This window comes from Durotheca rogersii (genome assembly GCF_024521655.1).
Source record: "Durotheca rogersii strain YMJ 92031201 chromosome Unknown GGS23scaffold_15, whole genome shotgun sequence".
Taxonomy (NCBI): Eukaryota; Fungi; Ascomycota; class Sordariomycetes; order Xylariales; family Xylariaceae; genus Durotheca; species Durotheca rogersii.
In genome coordinates, this window is record NW_026251246.1 from 354955 (window position 1) to 374207 (window position 19253).

The 19253-nt window shown below is 57.6% G+C and overlaps 5 protein-coding genes across 5 annotated transcripts; 4 read left to right on the forward strand and 1 right to left on the reverse strand.

The window, feature by feature from the left end:
* Nucleotides 1–1938: 1938 nt before the first annotated feature.
* On the forward strand, nt 1939–3372 carry GGS23DRAFT_605902 (UDP-glucose 4-epimerase; the record flags this gene model as incomplete). Its single annotated transcript, XM_051519836.1, has 4 exons — nt 1939–1967; nt 2148–2382; nt 2439–2889; nt 2975–3372. 4 exons carry the CDS (start codon nt 1939–1941, stop codon nt 3370–3372), a joined length of 1113 nt encoding a protein of 370 aa, XP_051370687.1.
* A 2178-nt stretch (nt 3373–5550) lies between these two features.
* GGS23DRAFT_597995 (ankyrin) lies at nt 5551–11211 on the forward strand (the record flags this gene model as incomplete). The annotated part of the gene is made up of 3 exons (XM_051518708.1): nt 5551–8778; nt 8851–9814; nt 9872–11211. The coding sequence occupies 3 exons, from the start codon at nt 5551–5553 to the stop codon at nt 11209–11211; spliced, it is 5532 nt and encodes a 1843-aa protein (XP_051370688.1).
* Nucleotides 11212–12452: 1241 nt separating this feature from the next.
* Nucleotides 12453–13350, forward strand: GGS23DRAFT_597996 (uncharacterized protein; the record flags this gene model as incomplete). Its single annotated transcript, XM_051518709.1, has 2 exons — nt 12453–12871; nt 12945–13350. The coding sequence occupies 2 exons, from the start codon at nt 12453–12455 to the stop codon at nt 13348–13350; spliced, it is 825 nt and encodes a 274-aa protein (XP_051370689.1).
* A 760-nt stretch (nt 13351–14110) lies between these two features.
* GGS23DRAFT_574020 (uncharacterized protein) lies at nt 14111–15107 on the forward strand. The gene has a single exon (XM_051516714.1). It carries the CDS (start codon nt 14548–14550, stop codon nt 14959–14961), a length of 414 nt encoding a protein of 137 aa, XP_051370690.1. The 5' UTR covers nt 14111–14547; the 3' UTR covers nt 14962–15107.
* A 2777-nt stretch (nt 15108–17884) lies between these two features.
* Nucleotides 17885–18771, reverse strand: GGS23DRAFT_605904 (uncharacterized protein; the record flags this gene model as incomplete). The annotated part of the gene is made up of 3 exons (XM_051519837.1): nt 17885–18207; nt 18280–18582; nt 18651–18771. 3 exons carry the CDS (start codon nt 18769–18771, stop codon nt 17885–17887), a joined length of 747 nt encoding a protein of 248 aa, XP_051370691.1.
* Between the last annotated feature and the right edge of the window lie 482 nt (nt 18772–19253).

The window sequence follows — 19253 nt, forward strand, 5'->3', positions numbered from 1 at the left end:
ATTCCACGCGTACGAACTAGCTCCCATAGGTTCGAAGATAGGTAGATAGATTCCACGCGCGCGAACTAGCTCCCATAGGTTCGCAGATAGGTTCGTAGATAGATAGATTTTACGCGCGAACTGGCTCCCACAGGTTCGCAGATAGGTTCGCAGATAGGTTCGCAGATAGGTTCTAAGATAGGTTCGAAGATAGATAGATTCTACGCGCGAACTGGCTCCCACAGGTTCGCAGATAGGTTCGCAGATAGGTTCTAAGATAGGTTCGCAGATAGATAGATAGATTCCACGCGTCTGAACTAGCTCCCACAGGTTCGCAGATAGGTTCGAAGATAGGTTCGAAGATAGATAGATAGATTCCACGCGTCTGAACTAGCTCCCACAGGTTCGCAGATAGGTTCGAAGATAGATAGATAGATTCCACGCGTCTGAACTAGCTCCCACAGGTTCGCAGATAGGTTCGAAGATAGGTTCAAAGATAGATAGATAGATTCCACGCGTCTGAACTAGCTCCCACAGGTTCGCAGATAGGTTCGTAGATAGGTTCGCAGATAGGTTCGTAGATAGGTTCACAGATAGGTTCGAAGATAGGTTCGCAGATAGGTTCGTAGATGGGTAATAGATCATGGTGTTTGTAGAAAAAAGATGAAGACAACAGGTAGGTCTAGGTGGATAGATAGGTAGGTAGGTAGGTAGGTAGGTAGGTAGGTAGGTAGGTAGGTAGGTACCTATGGAATATATAGACATTATATCCGTCTGGACATTGTCATATCCGTCTGGACATTAGTTCCTACGTAGTTATAAAAACCATCCTGAAATTATAAGAAGGGAAGGTAATAAGGTCGGTACCGCGACCCTTGCTGTAATTCTTTTAGCTCTTTCGAAAGAATAGGTAACCCTTACCAGATTTAGTTACCGTGTCCGTACCCCGACTCTATTGCTGACATACTGTCCGTAGACCCCCCCCTCCCGGTATGGTACCTACTTAGGTACCTCTCACAGCTCTTAGAGCAGTGGCGCATACCTATAAGTGATTCCGACCTCAGTCACCATAAGGGAGCTGCCTACCCTCACCTATTGGCGCGTACCTGCAGCTTCGTCGGGATACCTCTATTGGACCGAGCACTGCTTATTCGAAGACATATATGCTTATAAGTGTGCATATATTCTCTCCCTCTCTCTCTCTCTCTCTCTCTCTCTCTCTGTGTGTGTGTGTGTGTGTGTGTGCTGGAAGCCTACCCATGGCTAAGCCAGTACCCACGATCAGGAAATACGTGCATACCTCTGTATAGTATGAATTGAGTATCGGCGGTAGCTTGTTCGTCTATATGAGTACCCAAGGTAGGCGCTCAATGCCTCTTTACATGGATAGGTCAAGGCAGTTGTAAAATACGCAAGCCAGGATGTCCATTGAATGTACCTACCTGGTACCTCAATAGGAGACAGGTACTTGAGATTGACAGAGGTAATTGGGTTAGGTGCCTCTAAGACACTCCAGCTTAGGTACCTCTTACGCGGCAATATGAACCAATATCGTTTTGGGCGTAATCGGCTATGCGAGGTACCTGAGGTACCTGATCTTAACCTGAAGGTGTGCCTGCCCGATCGGCAAATTACCTTGTCGTCACGGCCCTGGCCTCGACACCGTGCAGAGACAACGTCTGTGCACTGTGACAACCACGCTCTAGCTAGGATACGGAGAGCTGACGAGAGGGGCAATTTTGCGACCCCTCCAATTTCGTCCGATTTTAAAATGAAGATCACTTTTCTTGTTGTTCGCTACTCGCTACCTACCGTCTTGACCGCAATAACTTAACCCCCCCTCCCCCGAAACACGCCCACCAACATCGGACGGATCCTCTCCATCACCACGGCTCGACTCTCAAACCCTTCTCTCGAATCCTTCCCCGCATACCAATTGGTCCCCCTCAAGTCTTAACCATGGCTGTAGGAACTGTTCTGATCACCGGGTACGTTGTCTTGTTATCGATTGATGTCCGTGACCAATCCCGCTAGCTCTGCCCCCCTGTGCATTTCGCCAGCATAGACCAAGAGAGAGGGCCATCCGACAGCGGGATGCGCGAAAGCAAAAAGAGCAGGAAACGAAGCCGAAGACGTCTGATTCCAAGGCTGCTGACTCGCGCGCGTAGTGGCACGGGATACATCGGATCCTTCACCTCGCTCGCCCTCCTCCAGCATGGCTACGAGGTCATCATCGTCGACAACCTGTACAACTCGTCCGAGGTGGCTCTTGATCGCATCGAGCTCATCTGCGGCAAGCGCCCGACCTTCCACAAGGTCGACCTGACCGACAATGAAGGCCTCGAGAAGGTCTTTGCCGCACACCCAGGCATCGACAGCGTCATTCACTTCGCCGCCCTCAAGGTTAGCCCCTCCCGTTGCCGCCCGTCGTCTTGCGGAATCGCTGACCTTGGTGCCAGGCTGTCGGTGAATCTGGCGAGATCCCCCTCGAGTACTACCGCGTGAACGTCGGTGGTACCATTTCCCTCCTGGGCGCGATGAAGAAGCACAATGTCACCAACATCGTCTTTTCCTCCTCCGCGACTGTGTACGGAGATGCCACGCGCTTCGAGAACATGATTCCCATCCCCGAGCATTGCCCCATCGGCCCGACGAACACGTACGGCCGGACCAAGGCCATAGTCGAGAACATCATCGAGGACTTCATCACTGCGCAGCGTCAGAACCTCGAGAAGGCAGGCCAGCCGTTTGAGCAATGGAACGGTGCCAACTTGCGCTATTTCAACCCATGCGGTGCTCATCCTAGCGGTATTATGGGCGAGGACCCGCAAGGCGTCCCGTATAACCTGCTACCGTTACTGGGCAAGGTTGCAACTGGCGACCGGCCAAAGCTGTTGGTCTTTGGCGACGGTAAGTAGCAAGCTTTTCTTAATAATAATAAAATTTTAAACCCCTCTTTCATTCCCCGGGAAGCTAATTGGGCCATGCGAGATAGACTACCCGTCCCGAGACGGCACCGCCATCCGTGATTACATCCACGTCGTTGACCTCGCCAGGGGCCACTTAGTTGCCCTAAACTATCTCCGAGAGCACAAACCCGGCGTCAAAGCATGGAACCTGGGTTCCGGACGAGGCAGCACAGTGTATGAGATCATCAATGCATTCAGCAAGGTCGTGGGCCGGAACTTGCCGTACGAGGTGGTACCGCGACGACAGGGCGATGTGCTGGATCTGACGGCGAACCCGACGCGGGCGAACAAGGAGTTGAACTGGAAGACAGAGATCCCCATGGAGAAGGCGTGCGAGGACCTCTGGAGGTGGGTGTCGAACAACCCTAAGGGGTATCGACAAGAACCTCCGGCCGAGCTGTTGGCCGCCATTAAGGGTAATTGATCCATTGTTTGAAAAGACGGAGTCGTGGACCAGACTAGATCGCGGCCTTGCTTTGCCTCCCGGCGATCTAAGGGTTTGCAGATTTTCGATTTTTGATTTTTTCGCTAGAATAGACGAAAATACGCCGTGAATCTAGGCAGGCCTTCGTTCACCCCGACAATTTTAAGCTAGCAGGAGGCGGAATGGAAGGTCGAGTGATAATGTAGGTGCGCGGTAGTGTTCGGCGGAAGGATTGCGGGACGTCTAACCCCAAGCTAACAACCACACCCTCGGAGTTGTCATCGAATCGTCATGTGTGAGCTACGTGCTATAGGTATGTTAGAGATCGTCAGCCAGTCGGCCCCGAAGAGACCTCTTTCTTTTGGTGGGGGTGGGGGTTCGCCGGACTGCGCTATTCTATTCTAATTAATGAAATACTTACGGTTCTATTTGTCTAGAATGTGACAGGCTCTCAGCAGGAAGCAAGAAACGATTGCCTGATTCGTGTTTGGGACCGTACCTAGGAGGAGGCCGGTTGGAGGGGAAAGAGGGTTGATGCGGGAGACTGTATTACCGAGCTGCACACAGCCACACCGAGTCTGACTTCACGAATCTGCCTGGTCGAGGGGAAGGGGAACGTCGATGATCTGGAACCACTATGTATCGTTTCTCGCTATGCGAACGATATATTGTCATCCTACCATTCGCGGCGGCGGAATCTACGTACCTACGTGACGAGTACGAATACGCCCGCGCTCTCCCGAGCCAGCGCGCCGATGCAACACATAAGTGTTGTCGATGGAAGTGCTCGTGTGAGGCATGTATATGTGCGTCATACATAGGCATCTCTTATCACTTACCTCTTTACCCCTTAAGTGCCTAGGCTAGGTAAGTAGAGTATATAGTCTATGGTCTATGGGTTAAGCGCCCTCCCCGCATCTTCGCCAGCTAGCCTACCTGGCACATCTATATACCTACCTAGATGCTGTTGCTGCTACCGTAAATACGTAAGCGTAGCGGGAATTGGGGTGCGTGCTTGTATCGCGCGCCCGCACCCCGCGGATACGCGATGGGTGGTAGGAAGCAACGCGCGGCCTGCATGTGTCTGGGTCGCGGGGCGGCGCAGAGGAGGATGCCCGTTCAATGGCAAGGCCGGGTGGGTATAGGAGCCGAGGGGCGAGGGAGAGAGGCAGTGCAGACAGAGAAGGGAGGAAACATAGAGAGCTGCGAGTAGTAGAGTGGGTTGTCTGCGGACTGCGCAAGGGAGACGCGGACAACGTACGTACGAGGTGAGATGAGGAGGTCCCTCGTTGCATCGCATATGCCTACCTACCTACCTATCTAACACACAATGACTGCGTCAACGGTCTACATGTACATTGGGTAACTTCATAACTACCGGCACCATCCGCGCGTACACCACGTCAGGTCAGGTATCTGGCAAGGTATCTCTGTTGGTGCCGGCGCTGTCTGGCGCGGCACAGCCACAATTGCGGGTTCGAGCCGGGATCGCTCCGGACGGCTGGGTCGGGCTGGGCTAGCTACGTAGCGGTGGTGCTACGCTGTGGCTGAAGCTGTCCCTGCCCGGGTCGTTTAAGTGGTGGACTCGACATGGCACTGCAACCTCCTGGCGTGTCTCAACCTCGAAACATCATCTCGTTTACCGTTTTCTCATCTCTCTCTCGCTTCCGTCTTCTTTCTTTCTTTTTTGCTTCTGCATCTGCTAATTCTCCGTTCGTTCACTCGTCCCGTATCTTTTTACTAGCATTCTTCTAACGCGCGGCACCCAAACGGGCGAAACCACCGCGAGCCCGTACCCATACCATTTATTTGCATTCCCAAAACGGCCGACACGTCGCCCCGCTTAGCTGTTGTTTGTCCCATCTTCGTCTTGGTCTGGTCTTCCCGGTAAGGATCCGTCGATCCCACTTCTGAACCTCGGACCCAGCAGGCTAACCCCAAAGAAAGACTTTGTGATGCCCAACCTCTTGGGAACCACAGTCCGAGTGTCTCGATGACTAAGCTCCTGTCCTCATCGTTGACCACTCACTCAGTCTGTAGCTACAGCGTCCAACCGTCGACCTACATCGATTGCTCCCCGCCCCGTCGGAGCAGGCCGCGTGCTACCATCGCCCTCTCTACTAGGGGAGATCCCATTTCCCCCATGTCCCGTGTCTCCCTAACCTCGCCGTCGTCACCATGAAGCAACCTCCTGTTAGAGATGACCGGCTAGCACGACTGGAGCAGCTCGCTGAGAAATGGGCCCTCAGTCGCCAGCCGCCGCCCTCCCCCTCTCCGAGACCCGACCAGGCGCCATCCTACCGGACGGCGAATGACGAGTCTGCGGCCGAGGAGCTGCTCAAGGGGCAGCGCGCCACCGAATCCCACGGCCACCAGCACAAGGGAAGTATCTCGCGCGCCTTCACGACCAAGAAGAAGGGCTGGGAGTACCGAGAGATATACAGCGCCCTCGTCGCTCATATCACCAACCAGGGATCCCCGGGCGTTGCCGAATCCCTCATCACCAAGCTCAACTTGGCCGGCGGCAATCTGAATCTGGCCCAGAAGAGCCGCACCAGCTTGCTCAGCAGGAGAAAGAGTCTCGACCTGGCCGAGCGGAGTCAAGTGCTCCAGATCGCCGTAAAGAACGCCCAGGTGGACATGGTCGAGGTTCTCCTGCCCTATGCCGACGCCTTGAGTTTGGATACGGCCTTGCCGATCGCGCTTCGGGCGGGAAACCTGGCTATAGCGAGACTCCTCGTGAGGTACGGCGCCAGCGTGGCGCAGACAGCCGAAGGCCAAGATGCTTTCCGCAACATCTGCGCCGGCGGCGGCCAGCCTGAGCTGGTAGCCCTGGTCATGGGCTCGGATGGGCGACCGTCCGTGCAGTGGGTCTCCCAATCCATGGTCGAGGCGGCAAAGGCTGGGTGTCTCCGCACAGTCGAGCATCTCAGCCTGTCGACGGCGGACGGCAATCACGACGGCGGCGCCGCGCTGAAAGCGGCCGTGATGTTAGGCCGGAAGGATATAGCGCTCGCCGTCGTTCTCGGGAACAAACCGCCGGCCCAGCTTAGCCTCAACGAAGCATTCGAACAGCTCATGAACCATCAAAACATAAACCCGAACGAGAAGCTCGCCATAGCAGAAGTTCTACTATGCGCGGGGGCTGGAGGGGAACCCGTGTCGCAGGCCCTCGTCCAAGCCAGTTCTACTTATTTCTTGGAAATGGTTCACCTTTTAACATCGTATGGCGCCTCAATCGAGTACCAGGATGCGATTGCGGTGCGCAAGGCAGTGTCGAAGGGCAAGATTGACGTGGTGGAGGTCATGCTGGGCGGGAAATCCAAACTCAACTCCCACTACGCATCCGAATGCGTTGAATTACTGCCCAAGAAGATGAGGTTCGAGGAACGGCACACCTTGCTAAATTTACTTCTCCGAAAAGGCGCTGCCGGCCCGCCATTAGATGAGGCGTTGGTGGATGCGGCGGAGGTCGGCGACATCGAAGCGGTACGACTGTTACTTACGCCTCTATTTCCCGGCGGGACGGTCGTTGAGAGTAAAGGCGGTCGGGGCGGAACGCGAAGTATGGTATTCGAGCGACACGAAGTCGCGTCGACGGACCACAAAGGTGCCCTAGCATTACAACTTGCTGTTAAGAAGGGTGACGCCGGTATTGCAGGCCTCATTTTGTCTAACAAGCCACCGAACCCGGTCGCCCTCGCACAAATCTTCCCCAGTGTGCGCAACCTACCCCCTGTTGAACGATACCAGATTTCCGAATTATTTCTCCGGGCGGGACTGACGGGACCGACTGTCAATTCTGCTCTGGAGAACGCGATCGACGAGCAGCCACCTCACCGCGACGAGAAACTCATCGCCCTCTTCCTCCGATACAACGCCGACGTGAATTTCAACGAAGGTCACGCCATAACGGCCGCTATTATGCAGAAAGACATTAGACTGCTGGATAGGCTGCTTAAGAGTAAGCCGACTATCCAGGTGGCGGCTAGAGCGGTCTCCAAGGCCATGGGTATCGATGACATTCCCTTGCGGTTGCAGATTGTGAATATGCTCCTGGCGGCCGGTGCGTCCCAAGGCGGGCCTGAAGTGTCCGCAGCGGTCGGTGCTGTGCTGCAAGCGAACCCGCTCGATAAGCGGTTGCTGAAGACTCTACTCCAGCAAGGCAACGCTGACGTTAACGTCGATGAGGGGATCGCCGTCGAGCACGCCGTATTACATTCCGACCCGGAAGTTCTAGAAATGATTCTGGGCTTGGGCCAACCGAACGCCGCGTCTCTGGAACGAGGGTTGAAGAGCCTAGTGAAACTCCCTGCATCCGCTGCTAAAACTGACAAGCTGAACGGATTGTTGCGTCGAACTGAGTCCAAGGATACGGTTACCGCCCTCCTCCTCGAGGAAGTGATGGGTGTTTTGAAGACGCCGCCACAGCAGCAGAATTTCTCGTCGGTGAAAACCCTCCTGGCAAACGGTGCTGATGTGAACGCCTTCAACGCTGAGGCGTTGTGCCGTGCCGTAGCAGCGTCGAACATGCAGCTAGTCGAGGTCCTCTTCACGGCTAACCCGAATCCCACGACGATGGCGTTCGCCATGCCTCACGCCCTACGAATCCGCGACCTCATGGACCGGCTAACCTTCGCGGAGAAGATTCTCGACGGCGGCATCCCGCCGACCGAAGTGAATAGAGCCCTCATCTTCGCCGTGAACACGTACCCGGAGGATATCCCGCTCATCAACACGTTGCTGGCTCGGGCTGATACTCGGGACGGGCAGGCCCTGATTGAAGCCGTCAAGGCGGAGAAGCCAGATATCGTGGAGCTTCTCCTGCGCAAGAAGAAATTCTCGACGGAGATTCTCAACACGGGCTTCATTCAGGCGACGAGGGCCAAGAGTAAGGTCTCGAGGAGAATGTCGTGCGGCAGCCTGTTGAAAGCCGGCGCGTCGGGCGACGTCGTCTCGGATGCTCTTCTGGCGGCCGCGTCGGACGGAGACCTGGATTTCGGCACGATCCTAGTTCAGAACGGCGGGAGCGCAGAGCACAGGGACGGCCAGGCAATTATAGAGGCCTGCCGCTCCGGGGCCGTTGACGTCTTAGCGATGCTGTTCGCGGGGAACGTGGAGGTCGGCCAGGGCACGCTGCAGAGAGGTTTACAGGCAGCTACGCAAGTGGGGGACCTAAAGAAGCGGGCGGAGATATTCAAGCTGCTGCTCCAGATGGGGGTTACGGGGGAGATCGTCGACGCCCAGCTCGTGTCGGCGGAGAGGTACGGCGACGACGCGAAACACCTGGTGGAGCTTCTGCTCATGTACGGAGCAAGCCCCGACTATAACAACGGGGAGGCGGTCGAGAAAGCGGCGAGGAGCGCGTTCTTGGGGAACCTGGAGATGCTTTTGGGCATTGTTGACGTGGGTGGACGTCAGGTAGGGCATTTACGACGATCAAACGCTGCTTCGAGATTGGTGCTAACGCAAAAGTAGATACGACCGTCTTCTCATACCTTGGTTCGCGCTATAGAGGCGTCTTGGGACCTTAACAGGGACACAAGATTCACCGTCATGAGTTGGATATTCCAGGCGGGAAAGCCGGTCCCGCATGCCATCCATTCTACTCTGCACCGGGCGGTGAATGAGGAACAGCCGGACGAGAGGCTGATCGAGCTTTTGATCTCCCACCGTGCTTCGCCGGCAGCGAATAGCTGCCAAACCCTAATCGATGCGACGAAGACCCTGTCATCATCAGCCTTTGAAAAGCTCCTGGATTCGAATATCAGCCCCGAAGACGCGGCTTTGGCATTTACTAAGGCCTTTGCTTCCGACAGCGTGTCGTCGTGGCTGTCTACCCGGGGGTACGAGATCGCCAAGTGCCTACTCGATAGGGGCGCTAGCGGCGATGCAATAGGATCTGCGTTCGCTGCAGTCCTGAGCCTGTATGCTGAGACTCACGGAAAATTGGCGAACGATTTCTTGGAGATGTTCCTGAAGCACGGCGCGGACGTTAATTACAACCACGGAGAGGCGCTACAGAAAGCGGCTGCGCAAGGGGACCCCGACCTCCTGAGGAGGCTACTACGCGAGAAACCGGACTCGAAGGCGCTGACGCTCGCATTCCCGCATATTTTCAGTCCCGCAGCCTCGGAGGACGATATCCACGAGCTAGTGACGCTCTTCATTGAATACAGCGACGGGAATAGTCACGTCGATGTCCTGTTTACCCACGTTGGCTCGGAGCCCGTCCTTGTCAGGGCCTTGACGCAGTTCCCGCGATCCGTGAAGGTGCTCGAGGCGCTGCTAGATGCCGGATTCTACCACGACCAGATGACGACTTGCAGGGTGATGGAGCAGATGGAGGAAGACGAGCCGGTGCCGCTGCTCATGTGGGCTCTTATTCAACCCCAGAAGAAAATCAGCAGCGCTGTGATCAAGGTGCTGATTGATAGAGGTGGTCAGTGGAGACAATCCATTCTTATTGCTGAATCTGCGTGCTGACGATGCCTTATAGCCAAGGTCAACGCCGAGTCCCCCGTCTCCCGCGTGACTCCATTGATGCTTGCTATACAATCTCGCCGGCAAGATCTCGTCAAGTCTATCTTGCTCGCGGGTGCCGAGGTCGACGTCGCCGACGCGACGGGGAGGTCGCCGTTGTCCATGGCGTCAGCTATCGGCGGCGAGCTGTCCATCACTATGATGTCGAACTTGCTGGCCGCTGGGGCGTCGAGGAACGACGGCTCGCTGCACAACGCGGCGCGGGAACTCAACTTGCCAGCGATGCAGGTCCTAGTCGAATATAAACACGACCCCGACTTCCCGAGCCCCTTGCACGGCGGTCGCAGCGCCCTCGGCGAGTTATGTCTTCATGCGGCAGACTCGGGCGAGATGACGGCCCGCCGGGAGAAGGCGATGGAAAAAGCGATTACTTTTCTGCTCCAAAGTGATTCCGACGTTACCCTGCAGTCCGAAGGAAAATCAGTCCTCCTTCTAGCCTTGGAGTCGGCCGACCCGCTCACTACGACGAAGGTACTGCTGAGAGCTGATATGTGGAAACACATCAACAAACCTTTCAACTACTATTCAGACGGCGAATTTACGTACTCGCCTACCACGTACGTCCAGCGCGTACTGCCCGAGTCTGACAACAAGCCGCAGCTGTTGGCGCTTCTGCGAGCGAACCGCGGGGTCGACGTGTATTACGCCAACAGCGGCGCGCAGCCGGACGACGCGGTGGGCATGCCGTCGCATATCCAGATGGAAGAGCAGGAGCGCAAAGCGCGGCTGGCGCGGCTGCAGAAGGAGAGCGAGGACCACGCGCTGGCGCTGCAGCGGAACAAGGAGCTGGCGGCGGTGCAGGCGCAGATCTGGGCGCACCAGGCGGAGCTGGAGGCGGCGCGGAAGAAGCGGTCGCACAGCGCGGACCTGACGGCGCTGCAGGAGCGGGCGCGGGCGGAGGAGGAGCTGTTCGCGAGCGCGATGCGGCAGCAGCGGGCGCGGCAGGCGGGCGACCTGGCGCACCAGGAGGCGCTGACGCAGGCGGGGCTGGCGCGGGCGCAGGCGATCGCGGACGCGGAGCTGGCGGCGGAGGCGCAGCGGCAGACGCGCGCGCTGCAGTGGGAGCGCGACGTGGGCGGCGAGCGCGTCGGCAACGCGGCCCAGCTCAGCAGCATCCGCGTGCGCGAGCGCGAGGAGCTCGAACGGCTCGACCGCGAGGCCGACGTCCGCCTGCGCGGCCGCATCCAGGAGCAGCGCAAGCTCGTCGAGAGCCAGGGCGCGCTCGCGGCGAGCCTCGCCGGCGCCGGTCCCGGCGCCCGCCGGCAGATCGGGTACGTGCAGGGCGAGCTGGACTGAGCCGGGGAGGTTTGCCGAAGGGGCGGGTGACCTGGCGAGGCGTGGAACTCGACGATGGCAGGGGGTGGTGGTGGTGATTCTACACACGGCCGCGCCTAGCGGGTTGGGGCGGGGCATATTCACCATAAAATTGTAGTTCTGGGCTTTCATCTCGTGCGTCGGGGGTCTTATCGGCGTTTTCAAGGGTGGAACCATCTCCATGCTCGTCCTCGCGCCTCTGCATTTTTCATGTTTAGGGGGTAGGAGGACATTCACACACACCCCCTGACACAGACGCCATAACGAGCTGATTAACTTGCCTTCCTTAGGTAGGTAGGTACCTGTAGGTACGAGGCACGTACCTCTCATACTCATTCAGAATGAATTACGCCGTACCAGTACCGGGCTCACGCGCCGGAGAGATACGATAATATGGTCCCTACTATGCCCTACATCGACGGCCCTTGAGAAAGGGGTTAGTGGCCAAGCCGTATTGTTGTACCGACTCTGTGTGGCTTGACAATACCGCCACAGCACCTAGGTACTATTACCTAGCTGATGTAATCATGGCCGCAGCCACAGCAACCAAGGTACCTGTACGGAAAGGAGAGAAAAATGTCTCAGTGACAAATCTGCTGAAGCCCGTCTTAGATCTTGTTCCCTGCCACCTCTCGGAGTTCCGCCCTCGGCCGACCGAGGCGAGAGAGCCAATTGCCGTGGCCCTCGAGGGTATAAGAAGGAGTCGAGACGGGGTGACGCAACGGAGTATGGAGAAAGGTGAGATGCGCGACTCCAAAAAAAAAAAATCACTAGAGGGCTGGAATTCCAGGGTCATTTCTCTCTCTCTCTCTGTCTCTCTCGCCCTTCCTAGATTCCTCTCTCTTTTCTGGTTTGCGGATAGTCCCTAAGGCGATTTTATCCTCTCACTCTACCCCGTGGTGTTGCGGTACTTGTCGCTCTTCTTCCCCAGGCCTAAGACGCGAGGACAGAGGGAAATACACCGACGGGACATACGCAGGGCCTTTGTTCCTCTCTTGCGCGCCGTGATCATATTGGATACACCCCGTCGTCCCGCTCACTCTTACGTCTCCTGCTCTAGCGCCTGTTCCGCCTAGTCCATCTACCTACACTTACGCGAGCAAGAAGCCCGCCTTTCCCCTCGCGGCCCTGGTTCTGTAGACGCCTACCACGGGGCGCTTCCGCATCTCCACCACCCCGCCGGACTCGTCGTTGGCTCGGCCAAGAGCACAAGCCCGCTCGCGATGCCTGCGCTGCCGACGACTTGCCTCCTAGGCCGCCCACCGCCGGCCATGCTCCGCGTCGCGCTCCGGCGCCCGTGCGCCCCGCGGTCCCCGGTCACCCCGCGGCGCTTCCAGTCCAGCGCCCCGCCCAAGCGCAGCGGCGACACCGCGGCCCCCTCCTCCTCTTCCCCTGCGACGGCCCAGGCGGCGCCGATACCCGGGGCCTGGTGGCAGCGCCTCGGGCCGCTGACGCGCGCGGGCGAGGCGTACGCCCGCGCCCAGCGCGCCCGCCCCTGGGCCACCCAGATCCTCAGCTCCGTCGCCGTCTACGCCGTCGCCGACGTCAGCGCCCAGGCCATCAGCGGCAAGGACTACGCGCCCGAGCGCACGGCGCGCAACATGGCGATCGGGACGGTGGCGGCGCTGCCAATGTACTGGTGGTGAGTTTTTTTTTTTTCCCCCCCCTTCGGTCTTTGCAAAGGGAAAAGCGCCCGTTAACACGGGCGCGCGCAGGTTCCTCTGGCTGTCGCGGCACTTCAACTACGGGTCGCACGCGGTGTCGCTGGGGGTCAAGATCGTGGTGAACCAGCTGGTGTTCACGCCGACGTTCAACAGCTACTTCTTCGCGGCGCAGGCGCTGCTGGCGGGCGAGGGCGTCGCCGCCGCGTGGGCGCGCGTGCGCGGCGCCGTCCCCGTCAGCTGGCTCAACGCCTGGAAGTTCTGGCCCGCCGTCACCGCCCTCAGCTTCACCTTCGTGCCCCCCGAGTTCCGCGCCGTCGTCAGCGGCGTCGCCGCCATCGGCTGGCAGACCTACCTCAGCTACCTCAACCGCCTCGCCGAGATCGCCGCCGCCGCCCGCCGCCCCGACGCCCCCGACGCCCGCCCCGACCCTGCCCTGCTGCGCCTCGGCGCCGCCTAGATGCTGCTGCTACTGGTGCTATTACTACTGCTGGTAGTGTCACTACTCCGTGTGTCCGCAGGGTTTTCCTTGACGACATGTATTAGATAGGCAAAATATACGTGGGGTGTAGACTTAGATCGGCATGTGATGGGCCGAGTGGACGCGGCTCCGCGGGGCCGATGTCCTAGCACCGAATAGAACGGCCCTAGAGCACGCGGCCACGTCTAGATGAGGGCAGTTCGTAGAGCTCGGGCCCCGGGAGGCCAGCCCGGATAGATTCTTCTCTACGAGCCTCGGGGTGGGAGTCGGGAGGCGTACCGGGTTGCTAGTAGATTTGTCACGTATCCAGCGTTTCAATATTAAGCTGAACTATCCATTCTTCGTATCCTCGGAAATTACAACGTAGTAGTACACACGTAGCCCGTATTTCAAGCCTTTATTCCAAGTCGTAGAATGTGGAGGCTTCCGTTTCATGCATCACACGAGTATACGCCATCAGTTGGACCTGGATCCCGAGATGATGAGGCGCCCGAGGTGTCAGTTGCGTGCAGCATACGTATTGTCGGTATATAGCACACCGAAGCAACTGGCCACGAGCCGGCATCGCCCCCTAGATGTCTCGGGGGTCGGCAGTGCTTGCAGCTGGCGGGCAGGCGTCTTGTCAACGCCGTCCTCCTTGGGGGGTTCGAGTCGATAGAAACGCGGAACCGCCGAGGAGGACCCCTCGAAGCAAAAGAAACGACCCGATAACTTGGGCAGCATCTAATACTGTAAGAGACCTCGACAATGCTAGCTCGGATGACTATCGCTGTCATCGAGTATGGGACAGTCACGGGCCCCAAACCGCAAAGAGAATAGGCGTCCAGATCTACCATCTAGACTTTGTTGTCAGCGCAGGGCAATCTTGCTTATTAGCCTATAAATTTCCTCGCCACAATCAATCACTTTCCCGGGACGGACAAGGTGACGGTTGAGCGGCACGGCCTGGACGTTGTCAAGAGGATCAGCGGATCGTCAACTGTGGAGCGGGATATTAAGAGGAGTACTTCAAAGAAGTTGATGGAATGGCGGATTCTGCGGCCCTGGGTCCCTCCCGAGAGTCATGCCAGGACCTGAAGTGGTAGGTACCGATTGCTTCTGTGTCGTACCCAAAGGTGGCCGTTGCGGAAAGTTTTGGTTTGGGGTCATCGTCAAGGGCCCTCGGGACGCATATCGATGGAACGTAGAAGGGGAAATAGGGGCCGCTCTGTCAACGGCGCGGATTGGCCCATAGCCCATGGCACAGCGGTTAGGCGGGGGACCGGCGATTCACCTCAGGAGCAGAGCACCGGCTACATCGCCGCACTTCAGGAGACCGTTTACGGGTGGAGGTTCGTCGTTACGGAGAAAGGGCATGTTGGCATCGCGCCGAAGACGGCCCGAACCGGCAACGTTGTCGCTATTGTGAAGGGTGGACGAGTTCTATTCATCCTACAGGAGAGTATAGCAAGACCTGGGACTTTCCAGTTCGTTGGGGAGTCGTATATCTATGGTATTATGGGGGGGTTCATTCTCTGGCAGCTCTGCACCGCGGCGGTTGGAGAGAAAATCCCTACCTACCTACACGTAGGTAGAGCAGCAAAGTTTTAGAGGCGGTCGACACGACGGGGCGAAGGAGTCCAGCAGAGCACCGAGGGGGTCCCCGGTAGGTAGGTCGGCAAGGGGAACCGTAAGAGACAGCGGCGTACTTCCTCTTCGGATGTAGAAAATAGACGGCATACCGTACAGAGATGATTCAGTAACACTGGCAATACCCATGGAAGCAGCATTTCCTTCCGCCTTGGCGGAAAGTTGCTGTCAACTACCTATTCTGTAGTGGGCCTGTGATAATATTACATAACACATACCACTTACAAGCTCTCTCCCCCTCCCAAACACACACCCGCAGACTGTGTTGGATAGGTACATTGCATCTGGGGCATCAACAAGTAACAAGTAAGCAACTAACATGTCATGTTCCAAAAGTCCCTCTTGAGTAATGGACAAACCTGCCATATTTGGCTGTCCACAGTTTGTCCCCATGCTCTTCTGCCTCAGGGGACGTTCCTTCCACAGGTTCTGGACATGAGGGGACATCTATGACGTTTTTGGTGTAATGTAGGGGCACAGGAAGTCGTGGGGGGGGAGGGGGGGAAGGGGGGTGGGCTTTGCGAAAGGGGGGGGTGAGTGAAAAGACTAGTCACAGCTATTGAGAGGGACTTGTAGGCAGAACTGCCCAAGGCGCCCCTCTCTTTGCCAGAGATCTGACCATATTCAGGCAGAAAGGCGTAGAGGAATGCATGGAATATCGTTAGATACCTCTTACTGGCGAGGAGAGGGGGCAATCACAGCTACTATCTTGGTAGTCAACCATCTGCCGGTTTGCCTGTGCTACAAAGATGGAGTGGGTATATGGACAAGGCCCATTGCCCCGATCATGGGGTTGGGTGCCTGCCTACCTCCCATGCGCAGTCTTGTGAGTAACTCTTCCCACAATCCATCTCCTCCCATAATCCATCTCCTCCCATGGCCCAACTTCTCCCAAGCTCTATCCGTTCCCAGCTTCAACTCTTCTTCTTCATGGCCGTGGTCATGGTCGCCATGTTCTTCTCTGTGGTGGCCGTACTTCTACCCCACGGTTACAACACCCTCAACGGTCGTATAAGCTAGACGATTGGCCATGGCTTCGTCTTTTCGCTCGAGCCGTCTCTTCAACATCGGATGGCATCCAATACATCCCCGTAGCCTTTTACGCACGGAAGATGTCGCTGTGATACTGTCGTCTGTTTTCACACAGCTCAAGCCGAATCGCACGGGCTAGCCCGGCCGGTTTTGCCACAAGCACACGTATACTCTGCCGTGTCTCCTCCTCAGACCTAGTGTCCTTCAAGGTGACAGTGCCGTGACTCCAGCCAACCCTCCATGGGATGCGCGACGTTGAGCTGAGAGCTAAGTGGACGAAGGGTCGCGAGCTCTCGTACAAACTCGACCTCTCTCGCCTGGGGAACGTCGAGGCAAAACAATTCGATTCAACGTTTGCTGGCCCGCGTCATGGTACGTCTCTACACGCGTCTTTACGAGACCCTACTAATCCGTACACTTAGGACCTCCCCCTTCAAGAAGCCATCCGCGAAGGTCCCAAGCACCTCGTCTACAACGAATGCTCGTTCATCAGGAGATGACCCGTCGTTGCAATGGTGACAGTGAGGTCGAATACCCACCTCATGACAGGCATGCTCGTGATCGACCACTTGTGGCCTCTTTACTCTTCTGGCAACCAACATTGACGCCCCTTCGGCCATTTCTTTCCCCTACTCTTAAAGTCTTTCTTTCCTATCCAGGAAATCTCACGACGGAGCGCGACAGCAATCTTCCGCAAAAGTCATCATTGTGTCTTCACCGTCTGAGGATCTATTTACGGGCATCTCCTCGACCAGCCCCGTAGTCTTCTTTCTGACTACGGAGCGGGCATTCATCTTGTCGACCTCACTGGTGCTTTCTCACTAGCACAGATAGCAACAGAAACAACAAGGCACCTATTCCCGACAGAAACAGCACATTCAACCAGAGTGGCATACAGACATGTGAGAGCGCGGTCGCGTTCGCAGATGGTACCGGCTCACAACAAACCTGGGGCCCCGAGGGCGCGCCAGATGCGTTTATCACGGAGCTTTTGAGTCAACCGGGCACGTCAGACCAGCACGAGATGGACGAGATAAGCGAGCAGCTACTCGAGCCGACGGGAAATCGCATCACTTACCCGTGTGGCTTATAAGGCTTAAGGATACTAGGAGAGAGAAGAGCGCCCGCCGGCCGAGCAGGAACTAATGCCTCTTGTGCTAATTAGATTGGGGGCCCCAGCACTGCCGCGAGAGGTTTTTGGTTGAAGCGTGCACTGCTGCTGCCGACCCCCTAAAACGCCACAACATTTTCTCCCTCGGCGGTGGTGTTGGATAGCTGCGGGAAGCTAGATTATCAGTAGTGGAGCGGAAGAGGTATGGTGTTAGGAGAGAGCTGATGGCTTTGAGTTCCAACAAATTATAGTTATACCGGTGCTTGTAGCTCATGGGTATAACTAAATCTTTCCAGGTTTTGTGTCATATCCTCTATGCCTCAACTACGGCAATGGTTCGCGATTATATTTAAGCAACCATATTCAACTGATGCACGTGGTGCCTATAGCATGGAATATTATTATTTCTACCGCAGCTGGTGCCCAAGGGGGGATACACTCTGTGAGGTATTGGGTACAACTATACGCAAATACTACGGCTGCAGGCATAGAGACTGCGTGGCGGGAATCACCTCCCTTGCAGACTCGACTGGGTTATGCTGGGCTGTCTTCCTGTCCGACGGGCCACTCTTCCAGAGCAAGCACCGCGCCACATTTCGGCTTCCGCCATCGCAAGACGTCGGTCGTTGTTCTCTGCCGCCGTTAAAACATCTCCTTTACCTCCACCACCGGGCCCAGGTCCTCGTCATCCTCTTCCTCCATTTCCTCCTCCTCCTCCTCCTCTTCGTCAACGGTGGAGCTCTAATCCACCGGCTGAGGCACAAACGGCCGGGGCGGGGAGATGCCGCGGTCGCGGGCGGGGACGAGCAGGAGGAACTCGTGGCCGGGAGGCAGCTCGCCGAGCGGCCAGGCGTACTGGTCCTCGATCAGGTGGAGGTTCGTGAGCAGCTCGCTGCGGCCGACGAAGAACTGAGTGTCGGCGCCCGCGACGAGGCTGCCCGGAGTCGCCGCGTTGAAGACGGTGCCGCGCAGTCGCACGCCCCGGAGGCGCGGCACCGGCGAGGCGGCGAGGACGGCCTCAGCGTTGGTGGCGATGAACTCGAGGCTGATCCTGTCGAGGGGGGCTACGCGGCGGTCAGCACCAGAGCCGGGACACAGGGGTTCTACGCCTCGAAAGAGGGGGGTGATGCACTTACTGCCGAAGGCGTGGGCGGCGGCGAGGCAGGCGGTGGGGTTAGGGCTCAGGAGGCCGTAGACGGCGTCGAGGTCGCTCTGGACGCAGCGCAGGAGGGCGGCAGCGAGGCCGCGGCGGCGGTACTCAGCGCGGACGACGAGCAGCGTGACCCAGCAGACCAGGCGGCCGTCGGCGCCGGGCCAGCGGGTGCACAGCACCTGGCCAGCGAGCACGCCGTCGACGACGGCGCGCGCGTACAGCGTCTCCCGCGGGTGCGAGAGGTACTCGGCGCACAGCTGCCGCGCGCTAATACGGATGCGCTTACCTGCCTCTTGCGAGTGAGTAAAAAGAAAATACATCGCGCGGGAGGTCTGCCGGACGGCTCCCGCGCACCTTCACGAGGGGCCCCGGGGCCCCAGACGCCGTAGCTGCGGCTGTACAGCTCGGCGGCGGCAGCCACCATCTCGGCCGTGAGCTGCTCCCCCGAGTAGATCTGGAACACGCGCTCGGCCATGGCTAGCGCCTTGCGCTGTCGCGATAGGTCGTTGGCAGTGACGGGGTTTGCTCGGCGTACACCTGCCACGCGTTGTCGGTAGCGAGATATGCTGGCGCGTCGTGCTTGGTCGCGAGAGAAGCTGGGCACGAGGCTGCGCCTGACGGGGCGCTGCCATCCCCTTTAGGCGTGCCAGGGTTCTGGGAAGGCGTGACTTAGGGAGGTGCGTGCCTGCCGTGAGAGAAGCAGGGAGGCAAACACATTGCAAAATTGAGAAATTAAAGAATGGATCAGCCCGAAGTGGAAAGAGACGAATACGACAGGCCGCTGGTACACAGAGAGAAGAAGCCTCGCCCTCTCCGTCAGGCCCCTATTCATATTGGCGTATGGAGTTTAATCATGGCGAACCTCGTGTACGGGCCTGGGGGAATGTGATGAGTGAGAGGGAGGGCCGGGGGGGGGGGGGGGTGAGCAGCGTGTCGTCTGGTCTGGGTTGAATCGCA